The 22,202-nt window shown below is 45.1% G+C and overlaps 2 protein-coding genes across 2 annotated transcripts; both read right to left on the reverse strand.

The window, feature by feature from the left end:
• Positions 1-104: 104 nt before the first annotated feature.
• Positions 105-1,346, reverse strand: MTERF4 (mitochondrial transcription termination factor 4). The gene is made up of 3 exons (XM_054282991.1): positions 995-1,346; positions 732-916; positions 105-655 (listed from the first exon to the last, which is right to left on the reverse strand). The coding sequence occupies exons 1-3, from the start codon at positions 1,344-1,346 to the stop codon at positions 296-298; spliced, it is 897 nt and encodes a 298-aa protein (XP_054138966.1). The 3' UTR covers positions 105-295.
• Positions 1,347-2,095: 749 nt separating this feature from the next.
• PASK (PAS domain containing serine/threonine kinase) lies at positions 2,096-21,592 on the reverse strand. Its single transcript, XM_054282992.1, is given in 18 exon segments — positions 2,096-2,257; positions 2,260-2,423; positions 3,313-3,446; positions 4,730-4,929; positions 6,300-6,434; positions 7,073-7,198; positions 7,955-8,122; positions 8,618-8,799; positions 9,443-10,296; positions 12,896-13,070; positions 14,566-14,665; positions 15,028-15,312; positions 15,944-16,078; positions 16,606-16,746; positions 18,107-18,277; positions 20,347-20,576; positions 21,236-21,439; positions 21,586-21,592. Coding segments are annotated over 18 exon segments (3,456 nt in total). The 3' UTR covers positions 2,096-2,212.
• Between the last annotated feature and the right edge of the window lie 610 nt (positions 21,593-22,202).

The raw sequence follows: 22,202 nt of genomic DNA on the forward strand, positions 1-22,202 counted from the left end.
GGCTCAGTATGTAATGCAGCTGGAAGGTTTTAACCTAGTCTTGGAAATAAATTAGGGGGTTTTGTTTGATTTTTTTTTTTAATAAAAACACTTTATGGAAACTGTTTGGTTTTGGGTTTTTTTAAGTAATTGGTCAAGGAATGAGTGCTGTTGTATTTGACAGATGGGATTTATTGGAACCCCACCCATGGGGCCCTGCACCCACCCCAGCCTGTGCTGGTGTGGGGTGGGAGCCCAAAGCCCCCAGTGTGAGTGCAGCAGCAGGGGAGGGCTGGCACCTCACAGCCTCACCTCCTCACTCCCGGGCTGTTTTACTTTCATCACTGTCCAAATCATCATCATCATCGCCATCCTCTGTGTACAGTGCATCCTCATCCTCCTTCTCCTCCTCCTCCTCTCGAGCCAGCAGCTTCTTGAAGACCTCAAACTCCTCTGGGGTAGAGTAGGCCAGGCTGGCCAGGAAGTCTTTCTCCGGAAGCTGCAGGATGTCCTTCAGTTTTGGGTTACTAATTTGGGTCTGTCCTTTGTGTGGGGTCTCGTAGAGCCCCCGGCGCTCCAGGAAGATGTGGCGATTCCGGAGCTCGCCAAAGGGCATTTGGAAGAGCCGAGCCTTCACCATCTCCTTCTGCTGGACCCCCATTCTGAAGTAGGCGTACTGCGGGCGGAAAGGAGTGTCAGGCACAGCCCCATTCCCGCAGCGGCTCCGCAGGAACGCGGCTCCCGGTCCTCACCTGGAACTGGTGATGGAGGGTGCTCGGCTCCTCCAGCAGGACGGCGGGGCAGGTCCCCAGCACCTCCCGCAGCTGCTCGGCCGTGAAAAGGCACCGCTCCCGCAGCAGCCGCACGGCCGCCTCCAGCCTCCTCCGGGGCGCGTGGAACAGCTGCGGGCAGCGGCTCAGGGCGCGCTGCAGGCGCCCTGCGGGCGGCACCAGCTCAGCGGGCACGGCTCAGCGGCACAGCCCCGCTGTCCCCCCAGCCCCGCTCCCCGCCCTACCTCCGTCCAGCCCCAGGCGCCGCAGCTCCTCGGCGCGCTCCCGGAGCCGCTCCGTGGGCAGCCGCAGCAGCGCCGGGCTCCGCTCCAGCAGCGCCAGGGCGGCCTCGGCGCTCAGCCCGAGCAGCAGCAGCTGCGCCGCCGCCGCCTCCCGGTGCTCGGGGCCGAGCCGGGGCTGCAGCGCCTGGAGCCGCCGGGCCTGCTCCTGGCTGAAGCCCATGGCCCGCAGCGCCGCCAGCTCCCCGCAGCCGCGCCGAGAGCCCGGCCCGGGGGCGGCGGGGAGCGCCCGGCCCGGCCCCAGCGCCCGCCCTGGGCCGCGCAGCAGCAGCAGCGGCAGCGACACCCGCCCCGCCATGGCCGCGGCTGCCGGAGGGGCCGGGCCTGCCCCGCTCCGCCCCGGCCCGGAACGGCCGCGATCCCGCCCTGGGCAGCGCCGGGGAGCGGGAGAGGGGCGGGGTGGGAGCCGGGCCCGGCACGGCTGGAGCACGTGGGGCAGGAACAGCCGGGGCAGGAGCAGCCCGGTGCCCCGGGCAGAGCTCGGGGCAGGAACAGCCTGGTGCCCTCGGCAGAGCGCGGCCAGGAACGGCCCGGTGCCCCGGGCAGAGCGCTTTGCCCTTTCCGGTCCCCGCAGAGCCGGGGCGCGGTGCCTCAGAACGCAGGTGGGGGCAAGTTGTTGGAGATAGCAAAGCTGGATTCAAAGCTAATTAGTGATTAAGCCGAGTCCTGTTGCTTCTCTGCAGCAGCCGGCCAAACCGCTGCCTTCCTCCCAAGCAGCCTGACCCCGCCTGACCTGTACCCCAGAATGTTCCTCTTACCCATGTCTCGACCAAGTTCTCTTTATTGAATCTATTTCTTTCTTCCCAATATCTCTGTCTCATCAAAATCGAGGACTGTTTTCCTGAATACAGACAGGACACTGATATTTTTAAAAAAGGGCACTACCAGCCCACCCCTCCCACCCAAATCATGCAATTACATGTCTGGTTTTAGTCTCCTTTGTGCACACATACTCCAGAAACCCAACAGACATGTTATTCATTTATTCATTCACTTCTCAGAAAAAATATATAAACTACATATAAAAAGCAAAACCAGGCAATAAAAATATTTATGAACAATTTAAACAACATTAAATGTGTGCCTCACATTTTTAAACCTGTCCTGGGTAAGAACAGCAATAAACTGAGTAGATGTGGGTATCAGCAGGTGAGACCTGTCCTGCTAACAGAGCTCAGACTTTTCTAAGTCGTTCCTGGCTGAAGAAGCCCTTAGCCTGAGGTGCCAGCTGGCCCAGCAGAGGCAAACAGCTCCTGCCAGGTGTAATGTGCCAGGTTCACAGGCTGGCGCAGCCACGGAGCCCCTGCCAGCCTGGCCAGGGTCAGGCGCTGCTCCGGGTCGGGGTGCAGGAGCCCGGCCAGCACATCCATGAGCCCTGGGCAGAGACAGCAGAGGGTGGCTCAGGCTGGAGTTTAGGCGGGTTGGGAATGAGAGATACACTCTGTGTTCAAAGAATGACAAATCCCCTGAACTCTGCAGATCATCACAGAACACATTAGGGAGCATTTTTTCAATCTTCCCCTTTATTTCGGGTGAAAAACACTGCTCATACTTTCCCAGATCTGCTCCTTTTGTAAAGCAAATAGGAAGAGCTCTGTCCTGGATTGCCAAGCAGATTGTATTCTATTTGCCACCTGTATGGCAGCTGTCTTCTGTTCAGTGGGCAGTTTGCCTTATCTCTTCCACACCCAATCCTCCCTCTGGGGAGACACCTGCTGATAACAGCTACTGAATGTCACTGCATGGCTGATAAGAACTACAGCATCCCATTGGGAGATGTGAGCCCAGGGGGAGGAGCCAAGCATTGCTACCTGGATATAATCCAGAGGTTTTGAGACACCAGCACGGCTTCTCCACTGGATTCCCCAGAGGAGCAGCAGCTGCCTCTCCTTCCACAGGATCTTCAGAGGAAGAATACATCCTTCTCTACAGATCCCTGCTCCAGCAGAACCACCCCTGACACTGCAGGAGGGCTGAGCCACAATTCCAATGGGACTGCCACCAACACCCTGACCCACAGCGTGTCAGGTTGGGTTCTGACTCTGGCAGTGTTGTTTTAGTTTACTGCATTGTTCATTCTATCTTTTTATTTTCTTGCCCAATAAAGAACTGTTATTCCTGCTCCCATATTTTGCCTAAAAGCCCCCCTTAATTTCAAATCTATAACAATTCAGAGGGGTGGGGAGGGTTTACATTCTCCATTTCAGGGGAGGCTCCTGCCTTCCTTAGCAGACACCTGTCTGTCCAAACCAAGCCAAGCTCACCTTCAGACACGGGGCGAGGCGGACTCAGGACAGCTGCCAAGGCCTCCTCCAGCTCACAGAAGGGATTCTCCCCAAGCACCAGGGTGTAAAGGGTGATGCCAAGTGACCACATCTCCAGCTCAGGGCCATGGTACCTGTGCAGAGATAAGCGTGCTTCAACTCAGATTGCAACTACAGAGCTGTGTGCTAAAGAAAGTGAAAAGAAAAAATGGGCCTTGAAAGTCTTTGCTTCCAATTTATATTTTAACATAGGAAGTTTGTGGGAATTCTAAGAAGGTTCTCATATGTTTGAGGAGTCTGCACTATCCTTCTCCAGGAAATAAAACCAACCACAGAACAGCCAACCAGTTTCTGTTGATGAGTGTGAGGTGTAACATGCACCCAGCCTTCCACATACGTAAGCTGGTGACAAGAACTTACCCCTCCACCTTCTTCATCATCAGCCAAAACTGTCAAGTAAATATTTAACTGAAAGAGCAAACACATCCTCCCAGCTCCCAGTTTTTGTTTTCAAAACAAAAGTTACTTGGAAAAAACTCTTAACTATTTCAATTCCATCTGAGAAAACAGCCAGTTCCTTCACACAGTAAGAGGTGGAACTCTCAGGGCAGAGCTGCTTGTTTCACCTTTCATCTCATTCCCAGCAGGAATTTCCTCTCCTCCTTGCATTGCTTCTCCCCCCACTGCTTTAGGAGGAGGACCCATGGAAACAGCTGTGAAGGGGGAGCAAGATCCATCCAGGCATGTACAATTACAGCAGTAATTGTAAAAAATTACTGTAAAATTGAAAAATCCCCTCTGATGGGGAGGCTTCCTTGCGGAGCAGCCATGAGAGCACCAGCTGCCAGGTACAGAGCACTTGGAGAGGGACACAAGAGGGAAGAGAGCCAAGATTTAGGCAGCACATCCAAAACAGCAGCAAAAGGAGCTGCAAGGGAAGAATCCTTGAGTCCCAAGGAGTACAAAAATCTGTGGGGAGATGAACAAGGATCAAACTGCAAGAATTCAAACAGAGAGAAGCACGTAGAAAAGAGAACAGAGAGGATGAGAGTGGGAGGATACAAAGCAGAGACATGCAAGGAGAAAGTGCAATCAACAGCAATACCTGCTCACTCCACCTCTCTGAAAGAGCAGCTTTTGCTAGAGAAAGCCTGACAACAGATTTAGAAATTACTCTGTACATATTCAAGCTTTTACAACTTGATTTCTGTCACTAGAGTGCCCTACTTTGTGTGCACTCAGACCTTCACAGTGATTTCTGCCACTGCAGTGCCTTAAATCTCACTGCATTTCCTGTGGTTGGATGCTCTAGCAGCATTCCAATGGCACAGCAGCTTGGCTTCTCTGTTCCAGCCCTGCCCACATGGGTTATTATTGGTGTGATGGCACAAAAAAGACTTTTCAGAGGGTGACATACGGTTTGCCAGACAGCACTTCTGGTGAGCAGTATTCAATTGTCCCACAGAAGGTATAAAATAATTTCCCAGGTTCCAGGTAGGCAGCTGAACCAAAATCCACTAATTTAATTGTGAAATCTTCAGCAATGACAATGTTTTCATCCTTGATATCTCTGTGAAGGATGTTCCTGCAGTGGAGATACCCAACAGCTGATACAAGCTGGAAAAGAGAGAAGGAACTGGGTGTTACTACACAGAGTCCCTGAATTATTGATGCAGCATCACAGCTTTCCCAGAGCCACATTTTGGCTTGTTTTGACACTGCCTAAACAAGATTTACATCCTAATTATGGAAACTGAAATGGCCTCAGGCCTGCCTGTCATCACTGCTGCAGTGCTCTTGGAAGAGACACTTTAAAGGGATTTTGCTGCTTTCATCTCACAGATGTGCAGGAGGAGGGGATGCTGCAGTCAGGATGTGATTGAGAGCATTGCAGCTACAATCCTGCAAGTTAGTCTATTTTTATCCCAGTTCACTTGGAGGGTCCTTTGGTTTCTCCAGAAGGATATTTTACTGTGTGCCTTCCATGCTGCAGGATGACAAAGCATTTGAGAGCCAAGTGTGGTATAAATAACACAGTCACTCCTAAACCCCATTCTTTTTCCTGCACGATTCATGCTTTAATGCCATAATTAAGGATAATATGAGAATGATATCACCTTGGAGATGATCCTGACTCCTACAATGTTTTTAACAAGAAAAGCAGATGGCTGAGGGAGCAAAGTTTCTATTTATAATACAAATCTGCCTCTGCAGAGAAATGCAGTGCAGATCTGAGGGAACAATTCAGCCTTGCAAACCCCAGGCTGGGTTAGGGAAAGGGCTGATCCATCACAAGGCTAAAGGGACACTTTTGGCTTCCATCAGCAACCCAGGTGAGGGCAGGGTGGGCATAGCAAGGGTGTGGGGGGGGTTACTACATGCACAGCAATTCCTGCATACCCTAAAGCAAGAATTTATTCCAAAACTCTGAGGGAAAATTACCTGGGGACTGCTGCTGTGGTTAACTCACTAAACAAAGGACAGTTCAGCCCTCAGGCCACCTCCTGGCTCATGGGAAACTACCCTGAGTTACTTTGCATTATGCCACCTTAAAACCCAATATAATTTCTTGATTTAAAGAGCAGAGCCCTTTACCCCTGTAACCAATCTAAACTGAGCACTGAAGTAAGGGAAAACGTGGCTTTTTGCAGGCTTGGGGCAGCTTCTGTGAGTTTCCCTCCTCCCTCAGAGGAAATGTGAGTGCTACATGAAGTGTCTGGGTGACAGGGGCTGTGAGCTGAGGGGCCATGGCTCCACAGGAAACCTCACAGGCAGGAAGGTCCTGGAAAGGCTTTTTTGTTGTTTCTAAGTAAACCTTAACAAGGTTTCTGCAGGTAGCATTTCAATCAGCCCCAGAGAATGGTGAGGAAAGGTTCTGCAGGTATTGAGACAACTCCAGTGCCAGTTATCAGCCAGTATTAACCAGAACAGAGTCCTGGTTCTTACATTAACCAATTCTCACCTGCATGCAGCAGTTCTGCTCTCACCTGTCTGAATATGTAACTTGCTAATGGCTCATCCAAGTTGGGCTGATAATCAATAAATGTAAAGAGGTCCAGACCAGATCCATGCTTCTCCATCACCAGCTGGAAAAAGCATTCATTTTCAAACACATCCAGCACCTATAAATAAAAGACCTGTTTAATCATGTGCTTCATCCTCAAAAATTGCGTTTTTTTAAACAAGCACTGTTGTCCTCTTGGAGATTTAATTATATATTATAATCTTTAAAGTCTCGTTTCACTGAGCACAAATGTTTCTAGAAAAGAGTACAGAATTAAAACTGGGAGGAGAGTTAAATACAAGAGGAATTTCTATTTCTGAAGCAAAAAACCAACCAACCAACAAAAAACAAAATAAACCCCAAAAACCAGCCAAACAAAACAAACCCCAACGAAAACCCCCCAATAACTCCAAAACCAAAACAAGCAACCTCAAAACAAAGAGTATGAAACAAGATGTGTCCAGGTTATTTACTGAACTGGTTGGTACATGTTCAGATGTGACATCACACTTCCAAGATATGCTTTTTTTTTTTTTTTTGTTAAGAATCACATCTTCAGATCAGTTTGGGGTAAAAATGTGGAAAATCTGCTGTGACCCACCCTCCAAAACAAAGCAGAATAAACAGATTCCTTTCTCTCCTGAAAAGGCAGATTCAGTAGAAGACACTTCACTCCTGAAGAGGAACACCAGGCACTCAGGATGCAAACAAACCACCTGGTGCAGTGCAAACTGCATCAATTCCCAGCCACTGTACCTTAATGATATTGGGGTGCTGCAGCTTCTGCAGGATTGCAATTTCTTGAGTGACCCTCCCCAGGTCAGGATCATTCACCCAGCAGTCCTCCAGCACCCTCTCCTTCCAGATGAACTTTACAATAACCTACACAGACAACAGCATTCAGCATCATCTGCCAAAGCATGCCTTGGAGTGTCAGGTAAATTAATTTGCAGGAAATCTGTTAGTGCCTCCTATTACCAGAGGCATGGAAGTAACCCCATGTGAATAGCTCAGAGTACATTTGAATGTGTTTAAATTAATTTAGTCCTGGAAGCTAAATGATGCACATAAATGGAATCTATTTATTGCTGCTCTGAATTCCAAAGGCTTTGGCAAGCCAGCTCTCTTATCAAGCAGTTACAGCACATGGGTGCAGTGGAGGGAAACGAACACTGAACATCCATGCAGGAGAAACACCAGAACCTGCCCTCTGAACACCCAAAATGCTTCTCCTGGAAAAGAGGAGGTGCCATCATCTCAACACATCTACTCCCCATTCTTGAGTCATGGCACAATAAACATTTTGAGGCTTGCCATTCTCTTTAGTAACAGAAGACTAAAACCTATAATTCTCTTAAGATTAATGTCTACTTCTTCCAACAGGTTAGCTAATTAGCTGCATTAATAAGTTCATTAACTCATTCTGCACCTGTTGTCTCAGGTAACATTTATACACAACATCAATGCAAATGTTTTGCTGTCCTGTTTCCATTACAGATTTCAGTTTAAACAAAACAAAACCCCAAACTACCAAAGAGAAGCTTTTGACAGTATAAATGTTAACAGAAAATGAATGCTCCAACCTTTCAGTTTTCATCCTAAATTATTATTGCAATAGAGCAACAAGAAATACTTCACCTCCTGCTGATCCTTCTTGCTCCTGGCACTCCAGACAAAGCCAAAAGCACCTTTGCCAATAAGATTGAGAGTGCTGTAATGTTTTTCATATTCTCCCTCACATGCTCCTAATCCTTCAAGATCTTCAGCTCTTTGGGAATTGCTGAAAAGTGAAGATGATCTGATGGCCTAAGTACAGATATAGGGGTTATCATAACAGCAAAAAATGAACAGGCACAGAATCACATTTATGAAATTAATAAACACTGAGAAGAACATGCACATCTGCAAGAACAGATAAAATGAGGAATATTTGGTAGAACTGCACTGTATACATAATATGTATATATATATATATATATATATATATATATATATATATATACACATATATGTTATATATGTGTGTGTATAAATATAGATATAGATATATCTAGATATATTATAGTGAGTATCCTGCAGTTTGGAACTGCACTGTTCAGGCTGCAAAGGTAACACCAGAACTGTTACAAAATAGCAATTGAGATTTTGTTTTAGTATATTAAAAAAAGTAGGGAAAAAAAGAAACAGCAACATCCACCCCACCAACTCATGTCATTAATATGAAAATGTTCTTGATGTTGCTGCAGCTTAGCAGTCAAACAAGGAGAGAAATGCTCAATATTCAAAGGTAGGATTCCTTACTTCTCCAAGAATTTTAGTAGAAAGATCAGCAACAGACTGGGAAGAGTTGGCCAGGCTGGCAAGGAGATGCTGAGTATTTGCTAGAGCTTCTTTTTGGCTCTGTGAAATGTCTTTCACCACCCAGACACAGAAAAGCACAGTGGGATCCTGCAGCTCTGCACATTTCACCTCAAAGTGTATGCCTGCAGAAACAGGTGAGGAAATGGAAATGGTAGAATGTAATTTTGGTGTTGAACAAGACCACAGATGATTTAGGACAAAATTCAGAACTCTTGACAAAAAGTTCAGAATTTGGGGAACAGCTGCTTAGTGAAGAACCATCAGAGGGGCTGACACCAGCACAGCTTTTCTAGAGGTACCCATCAGCTACCTCCAGCAGCGACTTGTCAGTGTCCAATTGTGATTTTTCATTTCACACTGTTATTCTAGATTACATAAAACCAGGGATTTTATTCAACAAGCCACTGAATGCAGCTGAAGGAGTGAATAAAGCAAACTCCATTATGCAATTTTAATTTACAGTTTTTACAGTGGAGTTTGTATTTTCTGTTCAGAAAAAGTCATCAGGTTCAGACTTTTAAATTGTGTTTTGAGAGTATTTCTGACTTTTCAGTAAGGATTAATTTCTGACCAACTTTGTATTTTATACCACCTCCTTTTCTGATACCCTCTGGGTACACTTAAATACCATTTTTTTTTCTTCTAGATGCTTCTTCCTTTGTCTCCACTGTGAGCTTCTAACCAGAACTGTCTGCATTCTGCAGAACTGGGGGTGAAAAAGAGCACTCCAATAAGAGTTTGGGAAGGGGACAAGGTTTCACTTACTGAACTGTGAACCATCTCTGTGACAGCAGTTCCCAGTGTAGCTGCCTTCCAGAATCTCCCAGGCCAAAGGGGCTGTTGGATTTAACCTGCTTTCTCCTCTCACTGGGGTGGATGTTACTTTGATCTCCATATTTTGCTGCCTGAGGAACTGACAGTGCTCTTCAGGCCTGCCTTTGCTTTTCAGGGGATTTCTGTTGGAGCTGTCCCCCACAGGTTCTGCAAGGGTTTCAGGTTGCTCAGGAAATGCTTTGGAGGATTCCTCAGAGTTTGGTAAATGCCTTCTGGAGGCCAGCCATCCAGAATCAGCTCCTGTGGCTGCAGCACCCAGCAGCTGCTTTCCTTGGTGAGTGGAAAAGGCACCATTTGTGTCAATTATCACATCAGAGCAGCATCCTCCTGCAAGAGCTGCAGTAACACCCACAGAACTGCCTGAGCTCCCCTTGGCACCAGCATTCAGCCCCAGTACCTCAAGGCCAGAGCAAATACAGTTCAGTTCAGATTCTTTCACATCTTCAGAGGCTGTGGCAGCTCCTGGTGCACAAGCACTGCAGCCTGGTTTATCTCCTGAGCAAACATCACAGCCAGTTTTTCTTTTACATGCAGAGAATGTGGAAGGATCATTTAGCAGGCAGTTGTCAACAGCAAAGTGCTCCAGGCTGGAATGTTTTGCATCACACATCGAGTTTGTTTTTGACACCTGCCTTGGAGCCTTGTGGCTTTTCAAGCCTTGTCTGCAGGTCAGAGCTGTCCCAGGCCATGGCTCATCCAGTGTTGGTGTTCCAGGTGAGTTCCAGGGGGCTGCAGAAGGCAGCTGCTCTGGCTCACAGCCTGGGGCATTTAGAATTTCTTCTGGTCTGGAACAAACAGGCAACAGTTACTGCAGGAGATCCTGCACTGTGACTGCTTCTCTCTGCAGTCTCCAAGTTCTGACCTAAATCCCACTGTTGTGAGTCAGAGCCTTGCAGAGAGCATCTTTTGAGCATTATTTGATCCTGAAGTTTCCACTGTTCTACACAGTGCCACTGCTCTGATTGTGCCAAGCCAGCTTTTGGGATAAGGCTCTGGTGGGCTGGGAGCCCATCTGAAACAAGGCTGCCCTCAGTGCAAAGACTCAAAGTTATCAGCAACATCATGATTGCAAAATAAGAAAACTGTCCTACTGTATAATTCCTATTTAAATGTGGTCACTGTTTAAAACCTGGACCAATAGATTTATTTCAAATTTGAAAGCAAAAGGCAGAAAGCTGTTTGCACAGGCATCCAAAATCCTGACTAATTTACCCAAGAAGAGCAGGTACACTCAAATGACATTATCTCCCTATGGACAATTCCCTTCTCTAGCTTAACTTCTAAATATAAATCACAAACCATTTACCACCACAAAAAGAAACCTCTAATACACATGGGAGGTGTTTTGCCAATTGATGGGGGTGATGGAATGGGCACAGACACCATTGGAAAGAATGATCTTATTTTACTATAAATATTGAGGCAACACAGAAGAAAAAAGATACATTTGATAAAACAATAAGGTTATTACCCACTCAGCTTTAGCAACAAGCAAAAATAAGCAAGGTGATGCATGTAATCATTATTACAGGAGAAAGAAAAGTGATTGAGAAGGATCCATCAGCAATTGCCTAAATAATTTACCCTCATCCAGAGCCTGCAATTGCTGGGGAGCACCTTTTTTTCAGTGAGGAGCTGGAGAACCCTTCCCAGAAATTGGGAAAATCCCTTGCAGTGCATCCACTTGGAGGTGAGGTCTCCAAGTTTGCCCAAAAATGGTTCCAGCTTTATAGGCCCAAATCAAACAGTCCAAATGAGTTTTTGTGCAGAAAACATCTGGTTCTGAAGGCCCACTTCCCAACCAGCCACAGCCAGGGCTGAGAGGGTTTTGCCTAAAATATTCTGCTAACAAACCTCCAGAGATACCTGTTGGGACACTTACACAAGGTTATACAAATGTCTCTACAACAGCATTAAGAACAATTAATATAAATGTTTTGATCATCTATTTTTAACTAAAGAATTTTGATGTTATTAACAGCATCATGCTCAAGATTCATCTTTTAAGTCAATTTGGTGCTTAGGCTGTTCAGGTCTCAGCAGGATGCTTCCAGTCCTGAAAACAGAAGTTTCCTTGTCTGTCCAACAGCAGATGGATGTCTCCATCCACCAGGGTTTGGAGATATGCTTTGACAGAAACCCAAGCCCTCAAAAAACAGTTTTACCTGTAATATTTTAGACTAAATCAATTAGTTTTATGTTAGGCCATTAATAATTAATATTATTAAACATTAATAATAACTGTTTGGGAAATATGCAGAATATCTGCATTGGGTCACTTGTGTGATGATTTTTTAAATGATCACATTTCAAACCTTTTTATCCACCTAAAAAATATTCATTGATTTCCAGAATTATGCCATGTTCAAAAATCTCTAACAGGGAAAATACAAAAGCTTAATACAGCTTTATAGAGTTCATATAAATACATAAGAAATAAATAAATGCAGAAGCTGTCCCTTTAATAATCCATCCATGGATTGTACCTTTAATAATCCATCCATGGCACAAGGATGTAAACTGTGAATTTTACAGTGTCTTTTAGAAATAAATAAATGCAGAAACTGTATCTTTAATGATCCATCCATGCCCCAAGGTGTTTTGCAAACATTTCCATCAGTAAAAATGCAGCATAGAAAAACAATGAAGCAGAGCACTTACAGTCCTTACTTACAAGTATGATATGAGAGATGCAAACCAGGAGAGCACAAAAATAACACTCTCAGCCACTTTAAAAAGCAGCAAGAGCTGTGCTGTAATAGTCTATACCTTAAAATGGAGAGTAAATATTTACTGTGGTGGAGAAAACCACAACTGTAGCAGAATTGTTAATGTGGAAGGCTTAAAATTTGACTTAAAGTAGGCCATGAGCATCAGATATGTACTTCTGCAGAATTTATAACCTTGTAACAGGAAAAAAGATCTGGAAATGTATAACAAAAAATGGCTGGACTTCAGGAACACAGTACCCTGCTTTAATGGATGACCTGACAGTTATGCCAAGCACCAGAAGGAATAACACTTAGAATTCCCTCCAGGTAACCTGATTTCAGTGCCACACCAGCTGGAAGGAGATAAACATCCACTATTCATGATTAGTGAGCCTAATTACCTTAGTCTGGATGAAACATTTGATCCCCTTTAGAGGTGGAATTTCTGTACCTTTACCATGGTAGCTTGTGCAGATATAAATAAAAATCTAAGGCAGGGCCAGCTCAGCCTGTCTTGCAAACAGCACTCAGATTCCAAAGACAGCAAAGCATGGAAGGCTCTTGCTACACCTTCCCACAGACATCAAACAGGTGAAAAAATCAGCTTTTGCTGGTGATTGCCATCACAGCTCTTCATTTTGCCAAGTCAATACGCAGTCTGTGAAATGCCTACCTGTTATTGGGGGTGGATGCTGCTTCAGGAGGTGAGGGAGGAGAAAAGAAACTGGTCCCATTCTTGTGTTTATTCTCATCATGTATTAATTTGTCATCTTTGTGTTGTTGCTCCAATTTCTGCTCTTCATCTCTTGACAGAAGGTGTGGTAAAGATGCAGCCAAGAAGCTGCTCTCTGTACCAAACAGGAAACAAAACCACACCAATTTAAACTTTTATATGTAGGCTTCAGAGGCTACAGGGATTAAAAATAAACTTGGAACTGCCTTGGTCTGTCTTTTTCCTAAGGAATTGAGTATAAAAGGCTTGATTGAGGCAAAACAGTCAAAATACAAGCATTCCATTCTGCTTTGAAGTCACCACATGCAGGAATCTACATGTTTTAGGGTTGCCAAAATTTGCTTTGCTAGCAAAGCTCTTGGGCAGATATTGGTATCACATGTTAGCTACTTGAATTGAAGTTCAGAGGCCTAAAAAATGCCAATCGTACAGCAGCAGCATTAAAAAAAAAAAAAAAAAAAAAGCTCAAACCACATATATAGAGCCCATTTCAAACCCATATAATGGAAAGGTTTAGACTGGATTTATGTAACTTACTGAAGCTGCAAGATAAAAAAAGAGAAAAAGAGTATAAACATGTTTGAAAGAAGAGGAGATGAAGTTCTTTCCTTCCCCAGTGACAGCAGATCAGAAGAAAAACATGAGTTTGGAAGATGAAGTAAACCAAGTATTATTGCTGCAGAAGAAGGTAATGAGTGAACAAATCTGGATTTGAATCTAGAACAATCCTTTAATTAGTAACAGCTGAGTGTCAGCAATGCTTCCTCACTGAAGAACTGATCTACTCCTAGATTAGGGGCATCATTTCATCCAAGAATTACCTAAGAAATTGTATATACTGTTTACCAAGTCTTCTTTGTTCCAGTGGGGTGCATTGATTTCAGCACAGACCTGCATTTCAAAGCAAAGATAAAAAAATAGGGGGAAAAAAAGAGATAAAACCAGCCTAAAATGTGATATGGATGAAAGCATGAATTTGCTGGTGTTCTCTGTGTTGGGCAGAGCTGGCTGGAAAAGACAGATATGGAAATATGAAGCTTCTTTGCTTCTGTTTATTCATGCTGTGTTCAGAGAAGTAAAAATTTTGGTAAGTTTTGGTAAATTCTGATGCAAACTTCATCAGGGGAATAAGAGATGCCTCCCTGATTGAAATACAGCAACCATAACACTGACTATTAGCCAGCAGCACAAGCCAACTCAGAATATTCCATTTTTCCCTTAAAATATTAATCCCAAGTAGCTACAGCTCTGCTGCAATACAGTCAGAAAAGCTATATTTTACACATTTTAAAATACCACAGGGTCCTAGCAGGGAAGGGAGGGAAGGGAAGTGCTTGTTAAGTACAAAGTGTTCTCTATGCTCACTGTGATTCCCAAATTGGATATTCAGTTTTATCTTCTTGGCAACAGAGAAGCTCAATCTTAGGTGAACAATTCTCTTTACCTGAGGTTATAGTGGAAACCTGATTTAAAAACTGCATGGAGGGGCATTGCTTTTGTGAAGAATGTTCTCTTTTTTGTGGGTGAACCTCTTGTCTCTGCTCTTTTCCCCTTGGTTACAGCAGGCAGAGCCAGCTGTGGCAGGCAGACAGCCTCCAAAAGGCACTCACCTTCTGTCCCTGTGGGATCATCCAGAGGAGGGAAAGGCAAAGAGCAGCCACTGCTTCTTCCCATGTTGTTATAGAAACCAGGGATCAGGAATGTAATGTTCTAAAACAAAGAACAAAACCTTATAAAGCTGAGGCAACTCTCACAGGATGGGGGTAAATGCTGACAATCCCTGTCTGGGAGACTGATTCTCATGGACAGCCAGGCAAAAGGGATCCACATGACCAGGGGAGAACATAAAATTGTGCAGCTTGCTTTGGGCTACTTGAAATCCATAGCAGCTCCTCAGCTCTGCAAGTCTCAGCAATTCCAGCATGGGAATTCTCATGTCATCCCACACCTCACTCAGCAAACATGTGGAACACAGGGGTTTTGGGATAGCAAGGAGTATAAAACAGCTTCACAATTCCAGTGGGAATGCTGCCAATGGATCAGTCTTCAGGGAGGATATGAACTTTTCTTACCTTTCCCAACAGATCCTTCTTCTCATAGCCAAAGAGCATTAAAGCAAAACTATCTGTGATGCCACAGATGATCCCATCTGACTGGACAGTGATCAGGCCACTGATGGTGGAGAAAACCACAACTGTAGCAGAGTACTGGTAGCCTGGGAGAGATCCTTCTGCCTGTGGAATCCCATCTTTCTGCCCTGCTTGCTGCTCCTCCAGAGGGGTGACTTCCAGCTTTAAACTGAGAGGAAACATGCTGCCCTCTCTGCACTGGCCTGCAGCTCGCTGGATCCTGAGGCTCTGAATCAAAGCAAGAAAACACAACCAAATAAAACTCAAACAAAACCTCTAACTGAACAAATGTTTGGGGCTTAGTGCATTGTTCATATAAAAGGACATAGGAGTTCTCAGGAAAAAGGAGCAGGAAAAGAAAAGGAACTAATCTTGTATCAAAATGAACAACATCTGTTTTTTTAAGGATTTGGAATCCAGTGTTGAAATACCAAATAAATCTCCTGAAGATGAAGACCAGTCTATGCTGCAGCTTTTCAACAAATTAGACATTCATAAGAAGGCCTCCTTCAACTCCCTATCTGCCCATTTTCATGGCATTTGACAAACCTGGGTATTCTTTCACTCCTCAGAGAGACATGATTGAAATGGGCTAAAGAATTAGAAGGAATCTTAAAGAGCTTACAGAGAGAGCACAGTATCTTACAAAGCCAGGAGTGAGAGGTCAGGGCATGATCTCGTCCCAGGTTAGGAGCTCTTCAGACAGCTGCTCCACAAAAAGGCAGCCCACCCTTTCCCAGGGGAATCAGGCTTCTCTCTGAAAAGGAAACCTTCTTTCTTCTGTTGTGTAAGGAGGGAAAGCAGCCTGCACCCCAAATGGGAAGGCTTTGGAAGAATAAGGTTGGTTCTGGTACTGTACCTTTGGGATTTTTTTGCCTAGAGGAGGGATCTGCACAGAAGGAATCAGGTCCTTTATGTGGAGTCCAACTACTGCTTCCAATGTTGGGTAGCCATGGAGATGAGCATAAAGGAGATCACAGGATGTAATGTTTCCCTGGGGAGGCAAATTTACAGGATTGTTAAAATTTTAACATTTTAGCCACAGTCCACTCAATGCTTTGACAATGGCTTCTGCAGTTACCTAAGCAGTGGCAGGAAATTTCATTCTGCTGTCCTTTGGTGGACACAACTCAGCAAAAGCAGACCCAGAATAAACCAATATCCCCACATCACTGTGCAGGGAGCCTGCCCTTTGCCTGGAGAGGCAGAGGTGCCCAGTGCTCCCCACAGAACTGTTGCTCAGCCAGATGATCCCTGGACATCCAGGGACACAAGGACATCCCAAAGGATCAACCCCCTGCCAAACCAACACTGCTCAAGGATAAGACATCCCTGAGGAGAGAGAGAGTGCATTTCTGTGAGGGTTATCAAACACATCAGAGTGAAATCCAGCACAGCTCCTGCATGGACACACTCCATGTTTACAAACAGCAACATGTGCCTGCTGCCTTTCAGACACCTTCCCTTCCCACAAAACCCTCACAAACTGCAATCCTGTTTGATTTTTAGGAAAACACTTACCTCAGCTGTGAAGGAGACACGAGCTGAAAGTCTCTGCACTGGTTCCAGCACAACCACACAACGTTGGGTGTCCTTGCTTCTTATTTGCCTCAGCCACACTGAGACAGGGATCTTCTCATTGAGGTGGCCAATGACATCCACCTGCCCACCAGATCCAGAAATGGAGACATGACTTACTAAGATTGGTTACTTAGAACAAATTTCAAACAGGAGTAAGATACTGAGCCAAGATACCTCCCAGTCATTATTAGAAAAAACATCATTTCTTGATTACTTACTAGTGTTTTATGGGAACAAACAGTTTTAATACAGAGATTTTTATACAGTTTTAATACAGAGATTAAAATGTCTGAAAATAAGACACAAAGTGTTGTGACTTTTGTGTCATCTCTCCTCATCTCAGGAAGTCTAAAGGCATAAAGACTTCAGAATAATTAATGTCCCACTCTAACACCTTGCACTCAGTGGGAAGTGCCTCTCAGAAATGTCCTGTTTAAGGGATGTCCCATGGCACTAATGAACATTCCCCATTAGTAACACTGTCCTTACTTTCAGCTGCAAAAGAAGCACTTTAATTTCTTTTGGGAGGAGATTCTTCTCAGATCAGAAAATGTTTACTTCTCTTATAGCCTGCAAGGCTCATCCCAAGCCTTTTATGATTTTTATATTATCTTGACAGAATGGGTTTATGATTTACACAGTGACTCCTATAAAGTATTTGGAACAGCTTGCATTAAGTGCCTCTGTGAGACATTTAATTTTAATTCTCACTGAATCAAACTTAGGTCTTTGCCCCCACCCCATATCCAGCTGAGGATTCAGGCAGATAAGGCTCTGAGATAGCAACAATTTCAGTTCCAAAATAACACACCAGAAAGAATATGAGCTCATTTTCCAAGGACTCTCTAGTGGCAACTCACAACAGCAGCAAAAGAAAATAATAATGAAATTTTCTCATGCAGTTCTCTTATAAATAACCCAAACAAATAACCCCATTCCAGGCAAAATATCAATTCCACTCTTTTGCACTATGGTGTTCTGACACAGACATTTCACAGTATTTCAATGCCTTCAACCTTTACAATATGCACGATCCAAATTGAGATTTAAAATATATTTTAAAAGAAAATATTTTTAAAAAATTAAATACATTTTTAAGGACCAGACAATTGGGAGATTTTCCACAATAGACTTTTTTCTTGTTAAGCAATTTTTTAAAAAATCTAATGTCCTTTAATTTCTGATTTAATCATGTCACACTGACTCCATGTGTTGACAGCTACATGGTTCTCATGGGTGTCCCTTTAAATCATCTTTTGCCTTTTGAATTCCCACACCTGCAAACTTTTAAACCAAATGACACAATTGCCAAATGCCCAAGGAGTTAAATATATCCATAAAATATATAAAAAATGTTTAAAAAAAAACCCCAAAAGCCCAAACCAAAGATTACAAAACCACTTTATGTGGTGGAGAACATTTCCTTGAACATTTGACATACCACAGCTCCTGACACCACTGTTGAACATTCAGAGGTCTCCAGGTACTCCTCCCCCACTGCTTCCCATGCCTCTTGGCCAGATTTGGATATCAAGTGGGACAGCTTCTGACCAATGAGTTCCTGACTGCTGCACCCAAGCAACTTGCAAGCTTGGTCATTGGCCACGAGGATCTAGAAAAGAACAGAAAAAAACAAACTTAAACAAAGAATAAAATTTTTTTAAGAGCTCACAATCTCCTCAGGTTGTTGCTTTAATGTCTTATAATATCCCTTTCTCTTGGTGGAAATAAAATGGCTCTTTACAATTCTGAGTTCATGATAGATTGTTTTTCTAGGACATCCCTTGCCCACACATCTTTTTGGTTAAGAGGTTTTGGGACATTGCTTTCCTTTCAGGTTTCCTGCTTCCTTTTAACTGTAAACAATGACATCCATGGAGGCAAAACTACAAAGTTATATTTGCAAACAAACCTCAGGCAAGCCACAAAATTGCATCCAAGCTCAGAGGTGTGCAGTGATCACACCAGTCACTGGCCCCTGGAGCTGGGCAATGGAGCAATTTGGGACTCAGTGTCTCCAAAGTGGGCAAACCCAAAGTGCCAGTTCAAGCTGAAACATGGCACAGCTCTTTAAAGGCATCAGGACCCCATTTTAGATTCCTCTCAGGACAGCAACAGAGAAATTCTTTCCCTCCCAATGCAAATGAAATGTTTACTGGGGCAGATAAAGAAATCTTGTGCCACCACAAACACATTTCAGGGTTGGTACTTTACAGAGAGAAGGCTTGAAGCACATTGTGCTCTTCCTTTCTTCCCTCTTGCCACTCCACAGCTGCATTCTTATAGAAACACTGAATCACAGAATGGTTTGGGTAGGACAAGACCTCTAAGATCATCTATTCCACCCCCCTGCCATGGGCAGGGACACCTTCCAGCAGCCCAGATTGCTCCAAGCCTTATCGGACCCGGCTTAGAACATTCCCAGGAATGGGGAAACCTCCCTGTCCTCTCTGAGAAAAGACTCAATAGGTCCTTGTTTCTGCAATTATTCTGTGTATTCTGCTATTACTCTGTGTATTCTGCTAACTACAATGGAAATAATTTTGCTGCCTGCAATGGAAATAAACTCATCAGCCTTTAGAAGACCACTGAGCTGGAGCAGGCTACAAACTGCCCTCATGACACTGATTACTGCAGATTACAGAGAGAAGGCTTGAAGCACACTCTGCTCTTCCTTTCTTCCCTCCTGTCACTCCACAGCTGCATTCTTATAGAAACACTGAATCCCAGAATGGTTTGGGTAGGACAGGACCTTAAAGAACCAGAGAGGATCTCAAAGACCACTCACTTCCAAGCCCCTGCCATGGGCAGGGACAGCTTCCACCAGCCCAGGCTGCTCCAAGCCTTATCCAACCTGGCCTAGAACATTTCCAGGAATGGGGAGACCACAACCTCCCTGGACTGTTTGAGAAAAGACTCAAGACATCCTTGCTTCTGCTAATATTCTGTATATTCTGCTATTATTCTGTGTGTTCTGCTATTATTCTGATTATTCTGCTCTATTATTCTGTGTGTTCTGCTATTATTCTGATTATTCTGCTAACTACAATGGAAATAATTTTGCTACCTGCAATGGAAATAAATTCATCAGCCTTTAGAAGACCACTGAGCTGGAGCAGACTACAAACTGCCCTCATGACACTGATTACTGCAGATTACAGAGAGAAGGCTTGAAGCACACTCTGCTCTTCCTTTCTTCCCTCCTGTCACTCCACAGCTGCATTCTTATAGAAACACTGAATCCCAGAATGGTTTGGGTAGGACAGGACCTTAAAGAACCAGAGAGGACCTCAAAGACCACTCACTTCCAACCCCTGCCATGGGCAAGGACACCTTCCACCAGCCCAGGCTGCTCCAAGCCTTATCCAACCTGGCTTAGAACATTTCCAGGAATGGAGAGACCACAGGCTCCCTGAACTGTTTGAGGAAAGACTAAATAGATCCTTGCTTCTGCTATTATTCTGTGTATTTTGCTAACTACAATGGAAATAATTTTGCTGCCTGCAATGGAAATAAATTCATCAGCCTTTAGAAGACCACTGAGCTGGAGCAGGCTACAAAATGCCCTCATGACACTGATTCCCTGCAGACACACAAGAGAAAAACAGACATTCCAGCCTTGTTTCACCTAATCTCTGCCATTTATGGGCAGCTCAGTGCTGCAGGTTGTGCTGCAGGTACCTCTGTGGTGCTGGCATCCACGGTGAAGATGGCCTGGTTGGGGTTGCGTGCAGCAGCTGGGAGGTGCTGGCTGGATTCCTCCCCAGCTGGGGTGTGCAAAAAGGAGCAGGAGCTTCCAGGGGAAGCAGAGAGAGAGGCAGAATCCCACTGAGGCCACGAGTGCCCAGTTTTGCTGGTACAAATGTTACGAGCTGTCAGAGAGGACAAACAGTAAGAGCTCCACTTCTCCCCTGTGAAAACATGAAGGTCACCAGTGTTGCTGTAACAGGAGTATCAGAGGAATGGATTAAAGAATAAAAAAGCTGTCAGCTGAAGCAGCTGTCAAGTAATCCCAAAATACATGCTTCTAGATTTTTAAAGAAAATAAAATCAGTGATACTAAAGAAAGCAGAAACTATTCTAATAAATTTATCTTTTTGAATTTGGAACATATAAACTTAGTCCATACCACTTGCTAACATTCATAAGTTTTAACCAGACTAGTTAACTTTTATTTTTTACTTAACAGTTTTTAAAATGTTTTGAAATCTCTCTAATTAAAAATGAAACAGTCATTAAATAATTGCAGTAAGTGCTCAAGCCCTTATTAAAAACTGCATTAGTTGGGAGCCACTTAATTAACTGCTCACAGCATGTGACATTGAAATACCTGTGTCCACACCAATGTTTTAGGCTACAAGTGATTGCACTACAATTTTCAAAGCCTCTGTGAGCACCTATCCAGTAATGTTTTCCCTATAAACCCTCCCAGCCTGCAGCAATCCATGGCTCACTGAACAAGTGCATCCTGGCAGATACATATTGCTGTTATCTCTAGGTCTGAGGAAGGGGAAGATCTAAAAGTGCCCAAAAGCTCCATGAGATCTCAGTCTCACCACAGAATGCTCACCAGGCAGTGATGCTCCAAGCTGACAGAGCCCAGAGAGGCGACTTCTCCTGCTTTTGCTGCCCGAGGGGAAGGATCTACTCAGAGTATCAGAGTCATTCAGGTGAGTAAGGACTAAGCCTGCTGATGAAGACAGAAGGGGCCCTTCAGAGGGGCTGTAAGCCATGATCACACTCTGGTCGCCAGCCACGCCTCTGGAGCCACCATCTGCAAGAGAATCAAAGGACACAGAGTCAGGCTGGCAGCAGGTGACGATGCCTTTTGAACCAGCCACAACCCTGTGGTGACAGCAGAACGCTCATTCCTGAGCATCCTGCTATGGCTGTGGGGTTATTCCAGAGCTGACTGCTGACTTGGCATCCTTCCCAGTAGAGGGTTCCATCCCCAGGTGGACTTTTCATTCACTGCAAAGTTGCATTCCGTGATTCTTCCGAGTCCCCTCCAACCCTGTGTGATGGACAGGACTGTGCCAACACATTTCTTTCTGAAGGAAAGTTGCTGAGCACCCAGTCTGCACCCTTCCTACTTTCTGCTGGCTTTGAGATCAAAACTTTTGGGTAATTTGGAAAGTCACTCACAGTTTTGAAACAACAAGTGGAGCGCAGCCTCCCTTCCTCCCTCACACCCAGGGAGCCCACACGCCGGGGGCCCGCGGCACGGGGGCGGGACGGGAGAGGATAGAACGGGACGAGACAGGACAGGACGGGCGGTCCGGGACAGGAGAGGAGAGGACAGGAGGGGACAGGACAGGACGGGATGGGACAAGACAGGAGGGAACAGGACAGGACCGGTCGGGACGAACCGCTCCGGTCCCAACCACAGGCACGGCGGCAGTTCCTCAGGGCGGGCCTCCACAGGCGGAGGGCGCGAAGGGGAGGCGGGCGGGACTGAGCAGCCACGGCACCCAATGGGCACGGCCGCTGTGAGAGCGGCACGGAGCGCAGCAAATGGGGCACCAGCGCGGGAGGAG

Source organism: Melozone crissalis, unplaced genomic scaffold (genome assembly GCF_028551555.1).
Source record: "Melozone crissalis strain CALT ecotype California unplaced genomic scaffold, PUWL_Pcris_2 ptg000034l_1, whole genome shotgun sequence".
Lineage (NCBI taxonomy): Eukaryota > Metazoa > Chordata > Aves > Passeriformes > Passerellidae > Melozone > Melozone crissalis.

What these genes read in the sequence shown, in the direction of transcription:
- MTERF4 (XM_054282991.1), bottom strand. Translation starts at nt 1,346, where the DNA reads ATGGCGGGGCGGGTGTCGCTGCCGCTGCTGCTGCTGCGCGGCCCAGGG. An exon ending in GCGCCTGGGGCTGGACGGAG is followed by an intron (nt 917 to 994) that starts GTAGGGCGGGGA and finishes TGCCGCCCGCAG; the next exon opens with GGCGCCTGCAGCGCGCCCTG. An exon ending in CCCTCCATCACCAGTTCCAG is followed by an intron (nt 656 to 731) that starts GTGAGGACCGGG and finishes TTCCGCCCGCAG; the next exon opens with TACGCCTACTTCAGAATGGG.